Raw genomic sequence first — 18,481 nt, 5'->3', positions numbered from 1 at the left:
TCAATTTTAACTTTCAATTTCAACTTCCAATTGTAATTTTTAATTTTAACTTTCAGTTTTAACCTTCAATTTTAACATCTAATTTCAATTTCTAATTTTTAATATTGATATTTGATTTAATCGAATCCTACATCTTCCGTGTAAAAGAATGCACATTTATCGGCTATCATAGCTATAGATCCAACTTTCTAGATGCGGAAAAGCACCGCCACAATTCGTCAACATCCTTCGTTATAAATAAACGGGTGAAATTCCGCAGTATCTCTGGTGTCACTCAATCGCGGTCGACCGCAACGATAGGTGCATCAATCTGTTATCAAGTGCCATTAACAGGTGACGCGTCGCCATTCTACGTGACAAACAATTACAGTGCGTACAGTCTAGAATTATTAAATATAACGCAATCTCGTATGCGAACATTAATTAAACTATCGAGGCTCCGCGCGTTGCGAACTTTAATTGATAATACGCTTATCGCGCAGCTGCGAAAGAAATCATCCGTTCTAAGACATTTCTTTCCGGCACCTTATTTGAATACGAACGAAGCCGAGAATCACTTTATTCCACAAGTGGCTGGGATTGGCCCGTGACATCATAACGTGACGAAATTTTTCGTTTTAGAAACGCGGTGTCCCCGCGCCATCGCAAAAACAAAATCGACTTCGCTTTCGGCGAACGAATTATTTAATTTGAATTCGAAAATAAATTTGAACGCGTCGCGCGAGCCAAGAATAATAATCTTCCGCAAACAGTTGATCCATTAAAGAACGGATAACGTTGTGAACGGAAACAGGCAAAATTGCAAATATTTATCTTGCGACAGATAAAATCGTAGAAACGTGTACAGATTAGGGAAAAAAAATGAGTTTCTCTTGTAGCGATGAATCTAACCGGCATTGTTCGCTTAAACGCCGTTACACGTACTATATACGTCCGAGGAGATAAAAGAGGGTGTAATAGGAAGTGCAACAGGAAGTGAAGCGTTTCGACACGACTCTGGAAAAAAATCACTGCAACGTGTCGATCTTAAAATAGATGTGATCGACTTTATTGCTTACGTTTAAATGAAGGAACTTTACAAATGTTTTGGTATAAAAGTCGCGGTGGCACAACATTTTCGGCGCGTTTGTCTCGCGAATTCCTATGCAGAGAGTTTTTTAAACATTTCTTTTAAACGGTGAAATTAGTGCGCGTTATTCGGGAGAATCGATAACGTTTAAATAAAGTGTACAATTTCTTTGGAAAAGAATATTGGTTGTCAAACGCCGACTATTGTTTTATGACTTTGTAATTCAGGATTGAAAAGATGATCTCTTGTCTCTCTTCTTTTGGACTCTTGCATGAGTGCTTGCGCGGCGATCATTATATCTTTTCTCCGTTTCGCTTTGTCCTCGCAGGCTCTCGCGTAACAGGTCATACACACTATGAAGCATACCTAAAAACAATATTAAAGTATTAATATTAATAACGTAACTATTGAACTTAACAATAACAAATATTAATATTAATATGAACCAAATAATAATATTAAGAAACAATGCTGAATATACGAAATTCAAACATTGATTATTAACATATACCTGCAGCATTACTGCGCACAAAGCGAGTAGAAAAATATGCAGCATGATCGATCTGGTACGATTGATTACAACGTGGTGGCAACCCCTCGCGTAAATTTTACATGAGCCATTGATGTCGCTCGAGTTTTCAGCTGTTTCTGTGTTGCAACAAGACCAAGGAATCGCATCGTGGCCTCGATAATCCTCGGCTCCGTTTACTCCGCAACAATGTAGCTAAAAGAATTGTAAAATTCCAATGAGAAATCGTAATATGAAACGTTCTATAGGATAGTACGTTTTATAGTTACCTTAGAGTGCATATTATCCCATAGTGACTTATCATCCGAAATGGCATTTTCGAACACTTCTGATAGAAACGTGCGCGGTAGTACGTCCACTTGTTCGTGCCTGATGAGCGCCCAAATCCCGGCAGATGTATTGAAAACCGTCAGAATTATTAATGCTATAGAGAACTGAATTGCAAAATTAATTATGAATTTTTAATCGTTACGAGACATGGGAAGAAATTATATTCGCGATTAGGAGAGTTATAGACGCAATGAGACGTAAGTTATTATTTTGCATATTCTGGTTAATAAATAAATTCAAATAATAGTTTTTATTTTCTAAATTCGATAATAAATGTTATTTATTTTTCTCGATCTTCTGAAGCTTTATATAGTTTTTTGAAATATGACTCGCGCCACCACGATTCTAACTCTCTCGATTATAAATAAATAATTCCAACAGACTATTATATTCCAATAAATAATTCCAAAAAATTATTCCAATAATATTACTAAATAAAGATTTTATTTTCGCCAGTGAAAATAATAAAACGTCATCTAAAATCGATCGACGGTCACCGTTGACCAACAAAACACTGTCAACCGGCATTAAAAATAAAAAAATAAGAACACGATTGCTTACAACTATGACTTGTCCCTTGTTGGAGAAGTCTAAGAATTGCCACGCGCACCATGCAACCAGGCTGGTCAACACACCGGTCGTTAACAGCATGATCGATGAGCCGCACACATTGTTAGGGGTGAGAACCGAATATTCGTACAGTTGATATATAAAATAACCAGCGCAAATGGATTCTATGATGCCGCATATCTGCAAAAATAAAACATTTCTCGTAATTTGTTCATCGAACAATATAATCTCCGATAATAAAACCGCACCAAGGTTTGATAAGCGATGATTAGTCGTTTATCTAATCCTAATCTCCGTCTATTGTGTACCAAATGGAACTGTATATTTCAAAATATTGCGCAACCATTTCGAAAGACTCTCCGGTGTTCTCTTAATTTTTATATCGATTGCTTGTCGAAAATATAAATCATTATAATTATTAATTTTGAGATTGCGTAACCGGCTGAGGAAGAATTTAATAAATTGCTTAATTCGAATTTAATAAATCTATGAAACGTAGAGCACCGTGAACGGTGTACAATCATAATGTCAATATCATAGACAAGATAGTGCGAGTAAGTGATATCGGTGCACATTTAGCAGCAATATAAAAGGTGTACGATAAGAAGAGACTTATCTACGTGAACAGATATATTCTTCCCCATCGTCGTTTCGATCTCTTATATAAGCCGCGGTATGAACAGAAGGTGCCACTCTATTGTCTATGGTTACACACGATAAAGTACTATAAAGCATATTTTACAAAGAAACTGCATTTATTAATGCTGCAAATAATGTTCTGAAACGTTCGTCGCTGGTTTCGCGGTCGGACAATTTTCATAGCGCGAATAGACGCGTCGTATCGTTCAAATAACAAAAAATAAAATCGAAAGACAGTGTTGAATAAGAAAAGAAAAGGTGATGGCAAAGGCGAGCGGCAAAAGCGATTCAAAAACCGGAACACCGCGGCGTGCTAAAAGAACAACGATGTCGCATTCGCGCGGCGAGAATTGGCGCTCGTCCAATTTCGCGACAAATCGGCAACTGTTCACCGACTGGCGGTGTGTACTCTTAATAATAGAACAACGTCGATGAGCCCGAGCCGAATAAAAGAATATCTTTTTTCTCACGGCAATCACGTTTGCTAACGCGTCGAATCGCGGACGTAACGAAGCCTCTCGCGATCGAGAAACGAAGAGTAACCAGAAGTGTAAACAGAAGCGATAAAGCTCGCGTGAAATATATGCACTTACTCCGAGGATAATGGCACCGCCGATGAGGAAATACCGTAGACAGGCGAGCGTGTGCGCCATCCCAGCGTTTCCGAATAAAGAAGGGGTCACTTGGACAGCATGTGCACCAGCTGTACTTCCCGTAAACTGACGAAACGCGTGAAATGTCACGATCGAGCCAGCCGTCACCACGGTGACCAGGCGCAAACCTCAGCCTCGTACCGTCTATTCCTTCTAGCACTGACAACGAGCGCGCGAAACGCGGCCGGTTACCTCCTGTTCTCTTATCGGTGAACCACCGTCGACTTTTTCCAATCGAATTCTCATCGTTCGCTTTTCATTCGCAACACTTTATTTCCATTTTTTATACCTCGTGTGCATTGTTCTGCTTTGTTTGGGCGTCAATTGCAATCATCGATCGTGCTGCTGCACTTGGTTTATCGTAAGTAAACTGTTTAAATGCGGAAGCAGATATTTACGACTTATATTCCGCAGAACTATATGTCATCTTCTAAACCTCGTTTTTATTGTTAATAATATTGTTGATATCGTTGTCAGTCAATTGTTTAATCGTCGAGGATCGAGCTACTGTCTGAAAATCAAAAATTGCAGTGCAATTTTAAAATGCATCGATGGTAAGAACATTTTAAGTACCTTACCAGCAGAGCTAATAGTTACAATTTTACATTCGTTTATAATTTAGTAAACAATTGTACATATACTATAATATAATGTACGGTTAAATAAATGTTCGATTTAATAAATAATTTTTCAATTTATATCTACAGCCAGGGTGAATAGTATTTTTGACTGGATAATAAATCATATGCAGGTTAAAGATGTATTTTTTTCTCATGGAAAATAAACGCGGAAAAGTCTTGCATTTATTACATTATATAATATTTATTTAATGCATCGTCTAATTCGGCAATAATTAATATTTTTTGGCGATCCTGCATTCTGCTTGTATGATGGTGGGCGATAACAGCGCCGCCCGTGGCGAAAAAACGAAGCTGTTTTCGGAGTCCGTTCAGCGCCAATTAGTCCCGTGGCAAAACGCTCAAACTGTTAGCCAAATCCGACTGTCGGTAATTTTGGCTACCAGTTTGAGCGTTTTGCCGCGAGGCTAATTGGCGCTGAACGAACTCCGAAAAAAGCTTCGCTTTTTCTCCGCGAGGGGGCAGCATTATCTAGAAGAAAGTTAACCAATCAGAGAAAAACAGTTTCTGTGGCATACCTCGAATTTTTCAGCACTTTGTCAAATGGCATGGTGCAATATGGTTAGTCAACACTGTGCTATACACTGTGGTGTGTAGCGATAAAATTTCCCTTGTTCTGCTTGGTTACAGATGACGTCTGTCAAAGTCTTTGTAAACAATTTCTTGTAAAACATTTCCCGTAAACTTCAGTCATGGGTCCGGCAAAGGCTGACGCCTGCGACCTGTCCGACGTTATATTAAGCGAAAACAGTAACGTTGAAATGCAGGTACGTGATTCGAAGGTGTGCATTAATATTCTTACCATTTACGGATGAACCTATCTGTTTGCAGGATCTCAAACCAAAGAAACTTCCAAAGCGTGTCTTACATTTCTCGGACGGCGATCTGGTAGAATATTCCGAAGATGAGACAGACTCGTCGGAGGAAGTCACGACGGTAACGCAAATAGATCCAGTTGAGTTTTGTTGACGATGATTCAGTGCGATCGCAAAAGGGGATCATTGCCAAGCTAATGTTTGAAAGTTTCAGAAGAGCCTTGAGTGGGGTCCCTGGGCTTGGTATCAGACGACATCGTTCGGCACCAGGGTACTAGACGGTTGTGATTATGTTGGCGAATGGTTGGCCAGTTTCTTTGGTATCACGTCCCCGAAATATGAATTTGAGATCAATGAATTCTATAGACTTCAAGCGCTGGAAAGGGAAACGAAGCATAAACAAGACCTAGAAATGGGTGGGTGGAACGAACACAATAAAAATAACCTTGTAACCGATGTTACAAGTGTACAGTGAGATGACTGCATTATCAAAATTATTTATTCGGAGATTTTTCTATTTAGGATTAATTGACAATGTTTCGCGATTCAACATTGTGTATGTATTAAAAAATTTATATTGTTGTAATCTAAAATACTTTGAAGTCTATATTAAATCAATGAGATCATCATGCTTAATTGATTAGATAGCAAATAGTTGATAAATGCTGCATTTTATAGCATCATAGATATATGTGTATATAAATTTTGTTACATACATGTGTAATAATAAGGTGAATCACTTGCGCACTTGTATGTGTTCAGTGAAAATTAATACCAATGATAAAATATGTTTAAATATTTAAATTTCACTTGAAGAGTTGTACAGATCTGAAATATTTCATAGTTTGGAGTAGGAATGCTATTCTAAATTCTTGAATACTTGAGGTTCGTAATGTACACAAAAAATGACATTGTTTTAAAAATATTTAGTATCAAAATATTTTTATACATAAATTTAAAGTATCAATTCTAACACAAGTATTGTATAATTAATTAATATATTGTAATGAAACAAAGGCATGTACACATGATCATTAAATACATCGGTATTTAATAAAACAAATTACATATTTTTATTTCTCACTTGGTACGTCATAAATTGATGTAAATAATATTTTATCATGAAGTTTACTAGAGCTTGAGAATGTTCCCTCCATATTATTTATCTGCAAATGCACATGGGTCTTTTTTTACGCGGCTACGTTAGTAAGAATGTTGGACATTGGGCTTAAAATAGTTACAATAGGACTATGTTACACTGTATCAAAGTTTACGTTCATAAAGGAACATTCATAAGCTACACGTACACTTTTTGCACAGTATGACCTGCAGTCTTTTTTTTTAGCAGGAACTGATATATTTCATGTATATATAAATACGAAGTCTTTCATGTTTTCAAAGTACAACAAATTATGTTTCTGGCACGAACCTATGTAAAGCACTAGTCAAGACTAGTAATGATCTTTGAAGGCCCTGAGGTAAATGCCGTTGTAACCACGAACCCTTATACTGCTCTATGTGAGCCAACATTTTATTTGCTATATCAGTCCTAAACGTAGGTGGTAGATTACATACTCCTAAATTAATAACTGCGAGACCCATATTGCTATTAGGATTAACACCAACACCAATCAATGTTCTTCCGATTCTGCATGCTGTTAGCATTAAATCGGCGGTCAACTGAAGTTCTTGTAATTCCATCGATGAAAACTTCGACGACAAATTGCATTCGTACAATGAATGAGAAATACGTTTAACTTGTTTCGTTACTTTCTGTTGAATGAATAAAAAAATTATTATATTATTTATAGTAAATACAGTAAATCTCGTCCTTAACATATACTTACCGCAAACAAATCAGCCGAGAGATATTCCAAATTTACATTATCAGGATCTGTTAACAACCTGTACAACGTAGATCCTCGATTATCAGGAATCTGTTGTAAATCTTTAGCATCCTGGTTTTTACTTAAAGTAAGCACCAACGTGTCCAAACGACCCAGTTCTAATATTGCATTTCCAATCTTATATTCGGAATCTTGAAAAACATGAATATCCAACAATTTTGCGATACATTTTTGCCTGGAAAACGTAACAGGTGAACTGTAAGTATTTTATGTGAACGTTTCACGTAATTGGACTTTTCTTATAATGTTCTTATACCACCTTGATCCATAAACTTCAGACGCTTCATAATTCTCGTCGGTAAACATGTCTAATTCGCTAGCTGGATTCCACGATAATCCTGCGGCTATTAAATATCCGATCCATGCGAACGGATGTGGAGTGAGATGATGACTTCCAGACCAATGGGCTACAACTATTCCTACAGAGTCTTGTTCCAAAGAGGTTTTTATTGCATTTTTTGTGTTGGCATACGTTGATGCTGGACATCCTGCTAAACTATTGTAACTTGCTGTTCCAGAACTAGGTAAAACGTTGCCGCCAGTTATTCCGAATGCTACTGTCCATTCAGAAAAATCGTAATCCGCCTGCAAATTTAAGTATCCAGTTATAATGAACAGTTTAAAAAAAATTATTACTAGAAGATAATTTTTTACCTGAAATCCATATTCAACAAGAATAATGTTGTTGGGTATGTTATTAAATTTTGGTTTGGAATGTAAACCGTTCGAACAAAGCATCAAAGTTGTGCTGGAACTTAAGTTTAAGATATGCCAGAGTTCTTGAAGACAAGAGTATGACTTCAACACTTCGGACATATCTGTTTCCATAGTTTCGTTAATGGATAGGTTCAAATCAAAATTGTCTGCTTGAACCAGTAAATTAGCTAGCCTGGGACCGACATGTACGTAACTTAGACTTGGAAATACTGCTAGTAATTCTTGGAATATAGGCCACATTTGCGATAAATGATGTTGTCCGACGTTTGAGTCAACATCTAGGGTTGGAACTAAATCTAAATGGCGATCCCTGAAATGGAAAAGACCCGTTTACAAGCAGTATCGAATACAAATAATTTTATATAAATTAAGACGAACCTGCAGTAACGGTCGAGTGTGACCATCTCTGATTTTGTGTAACAAAGCTGCCAATCACAGTTCGTTGTAAGCCTCGAATACAAATGCAGGTAAGATATTTTAAAGGATGACCATAAATCAATCATATGCAACAAGTAATCTAACGTTGGTATACGTCCTCTGGGAGAGATGTCTAGTAATATCCCCCGATGGGAAAATCTCGGTTCATCTTTTATAAAAACAGCCTCGATCTCGCATTCGTCGGATCTGTTCAGACTTTTAGTCAATCGCAAAATTTGTACGAACGTGCAAACCGCGTAATGTAATCCTGCCAGACTACCGGCACCAACTTTAATGGTATTTTGGGCAATATGCAATTGATAACCATCTGGTTTATTGAACAGCTTCTTATTTACTATGCAGTCGATTCTGTTGTCATTAGGTAGTTTGCCAGAACTTGGATGCACTTCGCCGATCTTTACGTCGTGACCCAACTCTAATAAATGAGTTCTGCTGATTTCCCAAACGTCTAATATTCTATGTATGGATTCACTGCCCTGAATAGCAAAAAGGAGCATTATGATACTGTAAAAAGAACTAACGTAACAGTCATCAATTTATTTCAATTAAATACCTGTATTATAGATATAAAAAGTTCTTTTCCGGCAACAAAAGGTTCGAAGCATCTTTTTAATTCTACAACAGTTTTTGGTTGTGGCCAGAGCAAATTATAAATTCCATCGTCATCGGCACTTTCTGTTGGACTGTCCTTGCCCGTTTCCCGCAAAGGTACATCGTACACTGGATCTAAGGATTTAGTAGATTCAATGGACAATTGGCTCATGTTACTTGAAAGGCTTTTTTGGCAGAAGTTCCCTTCTGGAAATGATGCAGTCGGGCTATGCATGGTGTTAGTGTCATTCGATTCAGTTTTTGATAAAAATCTTTGAATGAAAGAGTGCAAATGTAGTTTTCCCCTGGAAAGATCGCAAGGGTCTTTCCCAGCAAAAGTTCTGCAAAAATGCTACGATTAATGCTAGTGATACTACATTTCTCCTAGCTGTAATGCTGTTATCTATATACCCTTTAGTTGCTCGTACAAAAGGATTTGCACCTGCTTGTAATAATTCTTGGCAAATAGCAACATCACCACGATTTACTGCATCATGTAATGGTGTAGCACCACAGCTATTCACAGCATTTACATCTGCTCCTCTATCTGTACAAGTATTACACATTGTATTATATTATATGTACAGTACAAAAACTAGTTTCTTGAATGTACAGAACACATAAATATATTACTTATTAAACATGCCACTATGTCTTTATTCCCATAACAGGCTGCCCAATGTAAAGGTGTGTTTTTACTGCCATGGGAGTCCCATGAATTCACCTTCACTCCTGCTTTTAACAATTGTAATACACTGTCCACCCTGTAAATAATTATAAGAAATTATTATAATAAATTCATAGAGTAATTCAGATTCCTTATTACATAATATTACATACTCTGATGCAGCTGTTGCCCTCAATAATTCCTCAATGAAGGTACGACGTATTGCATCACTAGATGCAACATCTACTGCAGTCCAACCATCTACATTCTCGATAGCTGGATTAGCGCCACAACTTAATAATGTCCTTACAATGTCTGGCTGATTGTTCTATATTTTTACAAAAATCAATGTAAAAAAATTCTATCATTAATGTATTATTATATACTATGCATTTTATTTCTTTATAACATATGTCTATAGAGAGACATATAATATAACATCAATGAAATTTCAGTTAAATTTTTATTTTATTCTAATGTAAGAAAGCTTTTTGCCTAGAAGAAGACATTTTTGTAAAGGAATTTAACATAAGTAATACACGCAACTACAAACATTCGTAATTCCTAAATAATATTTTATAAATCATGATATATGAAATTACCTTTGCAGCATATGAAAGGAAAGTACATCCTTCTAATAATGGTTGATTTAGGATCTTCTCTTTTGTTATACCTTCAGATGTATTACCATTTTCACCTGTTTAAAAAATAAAATGAAAAGTGTAAACAATTGTGCTTTTCGGGCATCATTACGTGGCAGATACTATATGCAATGCGACCGGTTTTCATCTGTTTGGTTGCATTAGCGTTATATATTAACATTTCTTATATAACATATCGTGAAAAATCATAAATTCGCACATAACTTCATTGTAAAATTTCTTACTACGTACAAGCATCCAAAAGGGATCTGATTATATCGGTACGTCCATGTTCAATAGCTGTACGAATGTTTTCGCAAATGTCTTGCATTTCTGCTTATTGTTATGTTATATCAAAATCGTAATGTCGCACAACATTCTTAGACAACTATTTAAGTGTCAGCTATCAAAAATTATCGCAAACATGTCACTAAACTTGCCCCCATGCCCCTCACAGGATCCAACAACTCTACACACGCACTTTCGTGACCGCCAATACAACTGCTTTACCGACCTAGCATAACAATTAAAAGATAATTAACGCGGTTCTCATAAATAACAGTCAGCTGAAGCAACGTATTGGGCTGTGTTGATGATAGAAAATCTTCTCCGTAATTATACGATAATATACACTAAAATATTATTATTTTATTCATCCATATATAATTTCATATTGCTAAAATACGTAATGATACACAACATATCTATACATACATATATTTTACATATTAAAGATGGAGAAAGCTACTATACATTCACAACTTTTTTTTAATTATCTACGTTAACAATTTTCTATTTTTGATGGATTATATTTTATAAGAAAGTCTGCAATGAAATACAAAATTGTCTAATGTGTAATTATTTTTCTGTTCTAAAATTATTTTAGATGTCTCTAGAACCTACTATATGTTTAGATTGATATATACTACATACTCTGTCCAAACATAATTTTTGCCACTAGTCTTCTCTATCACCAACATTATGATTTAGAATCATACTTATGAAATACTATACAAAATATTTTATTTATTATTGTACACAAATATAGTGACCGTTCATGCACCATACATTGATTACAATTTATAAAATTTATAAGTTATAAAATTAATAAATTTCATGTAATTTACAAGTTAATATATAAACATTACTTATTGTTAAGAGACACTATTTTATTGTCCAGAAATTATATTTATGGCCTGATGCTAATCTTGCTCTTCCTCGATCAGTCTAAAAAATGTATCCATTAGTACATATAATACAAAATCCAACAATAAAAATGTCCTTCAAATATACCTTTGTTTCTTTATTAATTCAGCTTCATCTTGTGTTTCGCCAAAATTAAATATTGTTTCGCGTACCTAAAACATATACTCGTGCAGTAAGGAGATACCATAAAGATGTCGTTAACAAAAGATTTAGTCAATAAGAAAACTTACATTCTTCACATCTTTGTTTTTGCAAACATCAGGACTGCAGCCACACTTACTATTACATATCTCTTTATTTTTGCGACATAAGCAAAGACGAGTTGCACATTTTGTTTTACAACCACATTTTATTTCACCATCCGATGATCGTTTTAGCGTGGATCGTTCAGCGGAACTATCCTTTGATGTCATCTAAAATTGAAGTAATATTAATATAACATGTTTTGTTGTACAACAAAAAAGCTATATTTAATGACGTATGATTAAATTGAATACCCAAAATTTTCGCATTCGATTGTAAAGAGGTGTGCGCGTCCAATCTGGATCTTTCTCGACGTCATCATCAAAAATATGACTCCCATCTGAATCAGGATACGTGTTTTCATCAACTGACAACATAACTTTTGTTTGCCTTCTATTTTTCGATTTTGATACTTCATTTTTATTTTGTAGTTCCATTAAAACCTTTAATATAAAAAAAAAAGAAATTCATGAAAATCGCATTCCACGCATCCTCAACTATATCAACAGAGAATGTACTAACTGTTTGTTCTAGAGTCTGATTGTCTTTTTGCAATTTCATAATCTCATTATCGTCAATTTCCGTAACTCGATTTACCATTTTATTCAATTCAAGTCGTTTTGAGAGGCGCCTCTCCTTTTCTTTCGATTTATACTCCTCCATTTGTGCTTGCAGCATTTCATATTTTTCCTACAGTAACATAGAATTAATAAGAGATCTAAACTCATAACTTAAGCACATTGTATAGAGAACAAACCAGCAGATCATTATACTCAAACTCCTGTGCACATCGTTTCCGTCTATTCTCTGCAGTTTGTTTAAATAACATTTTAAGTGCAGCTTTTGCTTCCTCCATCGTATGGATTGCCTGCCATCTCGTATTTTTCCTATTGTCTATGCAAATATATTTTTAATGAACCTATTCAATTGAATTTGACATTTAATCAAAAATACGTACCCTGATCTGATTGAACAATTTTTTGCTGAAGGTCAGTAATTTGTGTATTACGTAAGTCTAAGAACTCGGAAAGTTCGGCTATTTTGTCTTCATCACCAGTGGCCTGCAACTCTTTTACTGTAACTGCGAGCGATGCCCTTTCTTGCATTAATTTTTCTAAAGAATATTCTGCGTCCACGGTACTAACTAATATCTGTACTTCCTGATCTAGCCAGGATTTTATTCTATCTATATTATTATTTAGCTTAGCTTTCTTCGTAGCTATTGCTTTCTTTTGCAAATCAAGAGCATCCTGGAAGAAGAAATAAATTAACTCAAAGTATTCCGTAGAATTTTAATGCGTGTTCATACCTTTAATCTCTTGTTCACTGCAAACGCTTCTTGCATTTTTCTTCTAAACACATTTTCTTGTTTGCTGTAGCACATTTTCAAACGTGTTACTTCGTTCACCTGTTTTCTATTCTGGTCTTTCAGTCTATTTACTTCTTTTTCCTTGGAACCTTTCCATTTTGTAAATTTATCGGATTCGTTTCTCATTTGTCTAATTAATTTGACTCTAGTCTGTTTCAATGTATTCATTTCCTTAGACAATTGTTTTATTTGCTGATCTTGTTTTTCTTTCGTTTTAACTATTCTATCTTGCTCCATGATCTTGCGTTTTAATTCCGATATCTTTTTTTCTAATTCTTGTACTTTTTTACGACGGGATTCCGCTAATCTGTAAATATTAATGACAAAATAATAAAGTAACTAAATAATAAAATAATTATCACGAAAGAAGTAAATGACTTACTTTGAACTAGCATTACTTGTCTGAACATTTTGCAGTGCTTGTAGAAGCTCTTCTCTTTCGTTTTGAAGTGTTTTTATTTCCTGCTCCATGTCTTGTATCTCTTTAGAATAATCGATTAATTCCGCGGAGTTTTGTAGCAGTTGACACATGAGACTTTCTTTAATAGCCAATTCTTTATTAATGTCTTGTACTTGATCATTTCTTTTTACTTGAAGCAAAGTATGTTCCTCTTGCTTCACATCGATATCATCAATGCTGTCCTGACTTACAGAGTGTCCTGAATCATCGCTATCTTTTGTAAATATATCGGAATCAGAAGGTGTGATTCCACAATGTATGAGTTCCTCTGATTTCTTCTTGTGATCTTTGTCTATATCTTTTTAGCAAGAAAGTTAACACGTTTTATTAATTACACTTCTACGCGTAGTAACATCGAAGAAATCAATGATAATACTTACCAAGAATTTTTAAATATAGAGCTTCTATTTTTGCACGATGTCCGGCATGTGACTCAGGATCATTCTCAAAGTCATTTAATATCTCTTTACATGCTTCTAATATCTTCACCATATCGGCTTGAATCTTTTCTCTACTTTGTTCAGCTAATTCTGCTCTTTCATGCATAACTACAATTTCAATTAAATTTTCATTAAGCTTTTCAGTCAGGTCTCTAATCTTCTTCTGCAAAGCCTGATTCTTTACTTTAAGTTCTTGATGCTCCGCCGGACAGGAGATTCTACATTCTTGATCTACCAAGGCAAGTCTCAGTTCTTGTACGAGCTTGTTTAATTTGTTTATTTCTAGTAATTTTGGATCTTGATTGATCACTGGTTTATTCTTTATTTTTCTAGCTCTGTCTGCATATCTCAATGTGCTAAGTGTTTCATCTAAATTATAATCTGCTGGGCTCACACATGCTATCATGAGTGTCATGGAATTACCACCAAGGGAATCTTGCAACAACCTTGTGAGCTTACTATCCCGATAACTAACAAAAGATGTACAACCTCCCTCTCCTAATTGAGAAATAACATTTCCTAATGCTAACAGACCCTTATTTATATTAACACCTTCTTTAAATCTTTCTCCTGTTGCTTGAGTCTTCTTACTCCTCTCGGAACCAGCTAAATCCACTAAATGAAATTTAGCTGTTGTTGCTGTATTTGGGTCATCTTGTTTCTGTTGATATATACATATTGTAAATATGGCATGACTGCGGCTGCTTTGAGCATTCATGGCTGTAGCACCGGTCACACGACCTAGGGAACCTTGAGTTAAGCATTGCAATGCTTCCGATGCATTTGCAACCTCTTTCTCTACAACCCCAGAAACTTTAACGTTTTTACCATCATCTCTGATATCAACAACAGATTCATTCCTTTGCTTGTCAGCCAATAGATCGTACAACTGCTCTTGGTAAAGTTCCATAAATGAGACTACAACCTTAAAATTCCAATCGTTTTTCGATTGAATTATTTCGAATATATCGTGCAGTGCTCTTGGTATTACGCCTGTATCTTCTGTTTCAATATAATTTGTACCCATTGAATGAGTCTTACCACTTCCTGTTTGGCCATAAGCTAATATAGTTACATTGTATCCTATAAGAGAATACACAATAACTTTACATAGCTGTATACCTGAATAAATATATATATAACTGAAAATTCTCATATAATTTTACCTTTAAAAATATTTTCCACCATTCCTTTGATAGCTGTTTCATAAAAGTCCTCTTGCTTGACATCAGAAGGAAAGACATAATTAAATGTGAAACTTTTTTCTGTATTACGTACTACTATTTGCTGTTCTCCAGGAACAACATCTAAGCAAGCCTGACACCCTTTGTCTATTTCACTTTTCACTAAAGGTCGGATGCGTACAGCAACGCGAACAGTATCTTCACTCATCTGCAAACATTGTTAAAGTCACTTAACTATGATGTGCACATACGAAAAATACATTTGTTTCACAAAAATTTTCATTTATGTTTGAAACGATTACCTCAAGGTAACGTCAAACTATCAGCTTATAAAATAATGTACAATATTTACTATTGGCAATAAGTAGCAGGTTGAAACGGTTCGAACGAAGAGCAACCTTATTTTGTGAACCTTTCAGGTACCTGTTCCTTTCAAATTGTTTCTACGAACAGCGTTCATTATACGATGCTACAATTGAAGAAAACAGTGCCGGGGTAGAAAATGTGAGGACTATATGTCCTCTTACCTTGATTTAGTTGGATCGACTGTGGGGGTTTGTATTAATTTGTTTGTCTAATTCGACGGTTGACGCTTCCTCAACGATAAGACAGTTTTCTTCGTTTCTTGTTTCGCCGGTTTGAATTCAAACGTTCGACGCCAACCATGCGTGTGCATGAGTGCGAGATCGCAACACGATAGAACGAGAGAAAAGATTCTCTGGTGTCGTGCTTTCTCGCTCGCTCGCCTTGTTCCCTCTTTGTCTTTGACTGTGGAGGCAGCACTGTCTCGTCAGAGAAATAAATCGTCAGCCAATCGAAGCGAAGCAATTTCTATACCAACGCTCGCTAAGTAATCAAGTTATGGTCTGCAGGCGTGCCGGAAAAGGATCTTGGTTAACCGCAATCGAATCTGTCGTCCTTAGAGATCGAGGATCGAATCAAATGCTATCGAGAGATCACTTATCGATCACAAACCACTTTTGAAATTGTTTATATGTGTTCTCTCTATTGAACTTTAAAAAACCAACAAATTATTGTACTCGCGAAACTTTTAATCTTTAAAATTCAAAAAGATGTTAGTTTAATTTTACAGAATATCCTGCATACGTTTTATACATTATACATATTTGTGTGGTCGTATCTATAATCACCATAATCTATTTAATTAATTTGATTGAAATAACATAATCGTAGGAATAGGAGAGTAAAGTTATTTAATATGTTATATTTTTGAGCATGTTTCATTAAATGTTAGCGTAGAATTGAATACGTGAATAAAAAGCGGAAAATGATAAATTCAGGAAGTGCAACAAGTTTCGTCCCGTAGTTTGTACAGGCTACAATCTGCAACTCGCTTTGTGATCAAATTGAGTGTATCGATTGACAAGCTTGTTTGGTAATATTTCAAAATATTACCCCTTACTGACAATAATGTCCTCGGAAATAATTTTGGGACTACGCTTAGACCCGCAAACCCTAACTACGATCAAGTTAAACAATATTAATTTCAAGAGCAAAGTCAAATACCTAAAATCGGAGACAGCTAGAAGAGTTAACCTAACAAAAGACTTGTTTGGTAAGATGACTTTTGAGTTTTCGCTCTTTGTGTTTTTTTAAGATATTTGAATGTAATGCTTGATCTTGTTAATATAGAATGTACACTGCTTAAAATGAAATTGCCGTAATTTTAATTTTAAAGGTAATGGGAAATAATGGGCTTTATACATGATCACATGCAAATTTTCTTCCGCTTTTCCTTTCTAGAATTGATTTACTGTGGGTGTATTCTTGAGGATGAAGCTATATTGGAAACATATGGTTTGAAAAATGGCTCTATGATACATGTGTTGAAAAAAGAAGAACCAGAAGCCCCGACAGTACCTAAATATATTTCAGAGGAGAACATTTTACAACTGGCATCTGCATTCAAATCATTTAAAGAGAATCCAGCACTTAGAAGTGCTTTACATGTAATATGATACCATATAATACCATTGTCTTTTAATATGAAAAACATATAACATATGTTCACTAATTACAGAGATTAGGCAAAAGACCAGAAGTCATAGCCAACATTATTTCGTCTTCTCCTGGTTTACACGAGGATGCTGTAGCTATTGCCATTTTCCAAGATCCCGACTTAATGGCACACTTTGTGGATGTAGATACAGTTCGAAGGTAGCTTCTATTTTATTTATTTATATATAGTATGATCATTTTAAATTAATATATTATTTTTACATACAGATTTGCAGAAGCACACCCAGTTTTAGTGGAAGCAGCCCAAAATATAGCTGCAGCTGTTCACGAAGAGGCGCACAACAATGCAACCGCTGCATCCAACAATTCTGGATCCAACACACAATCTGCTGCTTATCCTTACAATCTGGATAACTTGAGCGACGACGAAGAAATGGCGGGAGATTCCTCACAGTTCTCGGACTTTACACAACTATCGAATCACAGAATAACATCTGCACAACTCGCAGCAGCAGTTTCTAGAGCAAGAACTAGAAGTTTCCCTCTCTCCAATTCTCCTTCTTCCACTTCCGCTGGAAGTACAAATTCTGGCGTGATCACCACTGAAATGTTCAATCAGGCTATGCAACAGGCTGCCATAACAACTACAGGTTTAATCTCTGATCCTATATTGCCACCAATTTTACCACCTGTGTTGCCGCAGTTCACAGATATGCAACGACAATTGGCTCAGATGCACGAAATAGGATTGCAAGATGATACGATAAATGTTCAGGCATTGCAATTTACAAACGGCGATGTTCTAGCAGCTATTGAGTTAGTGTTTAATGGCTTCAGTAACAATTAGATTGATTGCACTACCATTTTCATATTATAAAACGGCCGCAATTGTACAGTTTAATGATTTATTTTTACAAATTAATGTAGCTCGCCGCGCGACGAAAATCGTTAAGAAATATCCGATTTCGTTATTCTTTAGTTCTAAAAGCTCTGTTCGAGACTTCTTTGGTACAGTAGTCCATACGAGTAACTCTTTAAATTGAAATGTTCATTAAAGACTGCCGCTATAAGTTTCATAATATTAAAGATTACTCATGTTCCGTAAAAATTGTTGATGTATATACCAAAATCGCATTCAAATAAAGGTACACCGATTAACGATGTCTGTATATTTCTGTAAAATGAGATGCTTATTCGCCAAATCTACGAGCTTCGCGAAACAAGAAGTATACAGGAACGATAAAATACTGTACATCGCATCTTAAAATTCCCTTTAAAATATAAATGCACATGAACATTACAAAGTATACTGTAACAAGTGTAGATTTAATGATAAATCGTCCAATGTACATGTGTAATAATAAGTTGTCCAATATACATGTACAACAATAAATT

The 18,481-nt window shown here is 35.4% G+C and overlaps 5 protein-coding genes across 11 annotated transcripts; 2 read left to right on the top strand and 3 right to left on the bottom strand.

Annotated features, from left to right (window-relative positions):
• Positions 1-1,020: 1,020 nt before the first annotated feature.
• Positions 1,021-3,942, bottom strand: LOC144477026 (leukocyte surface antigen CD53). Of its 2 annotated transcripts, none has more exons than XM_078194431.1 (5): positions 3,731-3,942; positions 2,490-2,678; positions 1,868-2,032; positions 1,581-1,793; positions 1,021-1,435 (listed from the first exon to the last, which is right to left on the bottom strand). In XM_078194431.1, exons 1-5 carry the CDS (start codon positions 3,788-3,790, stop codon positions 1,259-1,261), a joined length of 804 nt encoding a protein of 267 aa, XP_078050557.1. In that variant the 5' UTR covers positions 3,791-3,942; the 3' UTR covers positions 1,021-1,258. The 2 variants fall into 2 exon arrangements, with proteins under 2 accessions (XP_078050557.1, XP_078050558.1); XM_078194432.1 differs by lacking the exon at positions 3,731-3,942 and adding an exon at positions 2,747-3,606.
• Positions 3,943-3,958: 16 nt separating this feature from the next.
• Positions 3,959-7,058, top strand: LOC144477028 (protein FAM177A1). 6 transcript variants are annotated; one of them, XM_078194437.1, is made up of 5 exons: positions 3,959-4,151; positions 4,268-4,344; positions 5,059-5,195; positions 5,260-5,382; positions 5,452-7,058. In XM_078194437.1, the coding sequence occupies exons 3-5, from the start codon at positions 5,121-5,123 to the stop codon at positions 5,716-5,718; spliced, it is 465 nt and encodes a 154-aa protein (XP_078050563.1). In that variant the 5' UTR covers positions 3,959-4,151; positions 4,268-4,344; positions 5,059-5,120; the 3' UTR covers positions 5,719-7,058. The 6 variants fall into 6 exon arrangements, with proteins under 6 accessions (XP_078050563.1, XP_078050564.1, XP_078050562.1 ...); XM_078194438.1 differs by lacking the exon at positions 4,268-4,344 and having other exon boundaries at positions 4,009-4,151; XM_078194436.1 differs by lacking the exons at positions 3,959-4,151; positions 4,268-4,344 and adding an exon at positions 4,854-4,989.
• LOC144477024 (uncharacterized) lies at positions 6,636-10,702 on the bottom strand. The gene is made up of 11 exons (XM_078194428.1): positions 10,457-10,702; positions 10,166-10,260; positions 9,737-9,891; positions 9,530-9,660; positions 9,308-9,443; positions 8,859-9,237; positions 8,246-8,781; positions 7,805-8,177; positions 7,410-7,735; positions 7,091-7,325; positions 6,636-7,016 (listed from the first exon to the last, which is right to left on the bottom strand). Exons 1-11 carry the CDS (start codon positions 10,533-10,535, stop codon positions 6,654-6,656), a joined length of 2,808 nt encoding a protein of 935 aa, XP_078050554.1. The 5' UTR covers positions 10,536-10,702; the 3' UTR covers positions 6,636-6,653.
• Positions 10,703-11,314: 612 nt separating this feature from the next.
• Klp3a (kinesin-like protein 3A) lies at positions 11,315-15,518 on the bottom strand. Its single transcript, XM_078194427.1, has 12 exons — positions 15,459-15,518; positions 15,089-15,314; positions 13,863-15,005; positions 13,405-13,780; positions 12,963-13,329; positions 12,612-12,903; positions 12,411-12,547; positions 12,176-12,343; positions 11,908-12,096; positions 11,641-11,823; positions 11,498-11,562; positions 11,315-11,431 (listed from the first exon to the last, which is right to left on the bottom strand). The coding sequence occupies exons 2-12, from the start codon at positions 15,312-15,314 to the stop codon at positions 11,407-11,409; spliced, it is 3,171 nt and encodes a 1,056-aa protein (XP_078050553.1). The 5' UTR covers positions 15,459-15,518; the 3' UTR covers positions 11,315-11,406.
• A 720-nt stretch (positions 15,519-16,238) lies between these two features.
• LOC144477025 (ubiquitin-like protein 7) lies at positions 16,239-18,466 on the top strand. The gene is made up of 4 exons (XM_078194429.1): positions 16,239-16,682; positions 16,871-17,076; positions 17,148-17,284; positions 17,354-18,466. The coding sequence occupies exons 1-4, from the start codon at positions 16,538-16,540 to the stop codon at positions 17,931-17,933; spliced, it is 1,068 nt and encodes a 355-aa protein (XP_078050555.1). The 5' UTR covers positions 16,239-16,537; the 3' UTR covers positions 17,934-18,466.
• Positions 18,467-18,481: the final 15 nt, after the last annotated feature.

The sequence above is a fragment of the Augochlora pura genome, chromosome 11 (genome assembly GCF_028453695.1).
Source record: "Augochlora pura isolate Apur16 chromosome 11, APUR_v2.2.1, whole genome shotgun sequence".
Taxonomy (NCBI): domain Eukaryota; kingdom Metazoa; phylum Arthropoda; class Insecta; order Hymenoptera; family Halictidae; genus Augochlora; species Augochlora pura.
Note: the sequence above shows the minus strand (reverse complement) of the source record. Positions and strands in the feature narration are given on the sequence as shown.

What these genes read in the sequence shown, in the direction of transcription:
- Klp3a (XM_078194427.1), bottom strand. Translation starts at nt 15,314, where the DNA reads ATGAGTGAAGATACTGTTCGCGTTGCTGTACGCATCCGACCTTTAGTG. An exon ending in AAAACAAAGATGTGAAGAAT is followed by an intron (nt 11,563 to 11,640) that starts GTAAGTTTTCTT and finishes TATATGTTTTAG; the next exon opens with GTACGCGAAACAATATTTAA. An exon ending in GAATTAATAAAGAAACAAAG is followed by an intron (nt 11,432 to 11,497) that starts GTATATTTGAAG and finishes TACATTTTTTAG; the next exon opens with ACTGATCGAGGAAGAGCAAG.
- LOC144477028 (XM_078194437.1), top strand. Translation starts at nt 5,121, where the DNA reads ATGGGTCCGGCAAAGGCTGACGCCTGCGACCTGTCCGACGTTATATTA. An exon ending in ACAGTAACGTTGAAATGCAG is followed by an intron (nt 5,196 to 5,259) that starts GTACGTGATTCG and finishes ATCTGTTTGCAG; the next exon opens with GATCTCAAACCAAAGAAACT. An exon ending in CGGTAACGCAAATAGATCCA is followed by an intron (nt 5,383 to 5,451) that starts GTTGAGTTTTGT and finishes AATGTTTGAAAG; the next exon opens with TTTCAGAAGAGCCTTGAGTG.
- LOC144477026 (XM_078194431.1), bottom strand. Translation starts at nt 3,790, where the DNA reads ATGGCGCACACGCTCGCCTGTCTACGGTATTTCCTCATCGGCGGTGCC. An exon ending in GCGGTGCCATTATCCTCGGA is followed by an intron (nt 2,679 to 3,730) that starts GTAAGTGCATAT and finishes TTATTTTTGCAG; the next exon opens with ATATGCGGCATCATAGAATC. An exon ending in ACAAGGGACAAGTCATAGTT is followed by an intron (nt 2,033 to 2,489) that starts GTAAGCAATCGT and finishes TTTGCAATTCAG; the next exon opens with TTCTCTATAGCATTAATAAT.
- LOC144477025 (XM_078194429.1), top strand. Translation starts at nt 16,538, where the DNA reads ATGTCCTCGGAAATAATTTTGGGACTACGCTTAGACCCGCAAACCCTA. An exon ending in CACTTAGAAGTGCTTTACAT is followed by an intron (nt 17,077 to 17,147) that starts GTAATATGATAC and finishes CACTAATTACAG; the next exon opens with AGATTAGGCAAAAGACCAGA. An exon ending in GATGTAGATACAGTTCGAAG is followed by an intron (nt 17,285 to 17,353) that starts GTAGCTTCTATT and finishes TTTTACATACAG; the next exon opens with ATTTGCAGAAGCACACCCAG.
- LOC144477024 (XM_078194428.1), bottom strand. Translation starts at nt 10,535, where the DNA reads ATGCAAGACATTTGCGAAAACATTCGTACAGCTATTGAACATGGACGT. An exon ending in TTTGTACGAGCAACTAAAGG is followed by an intron (nt 9,238 to 9,307) that starts GTATATAGATAA and finishes GCATTTTTGCAG; the next exon opens with AACTTTTGCTGGGAAAGACC. An exon ending in TCTGAAGTTTATGGATCAAG is followed by an intron (nt 7,326 to 7,409) that starts GTGGTATAAGAA and finishes TACGTTTTCCAG; the next exon opens with GCAAAAATGTATCGCAAAAT.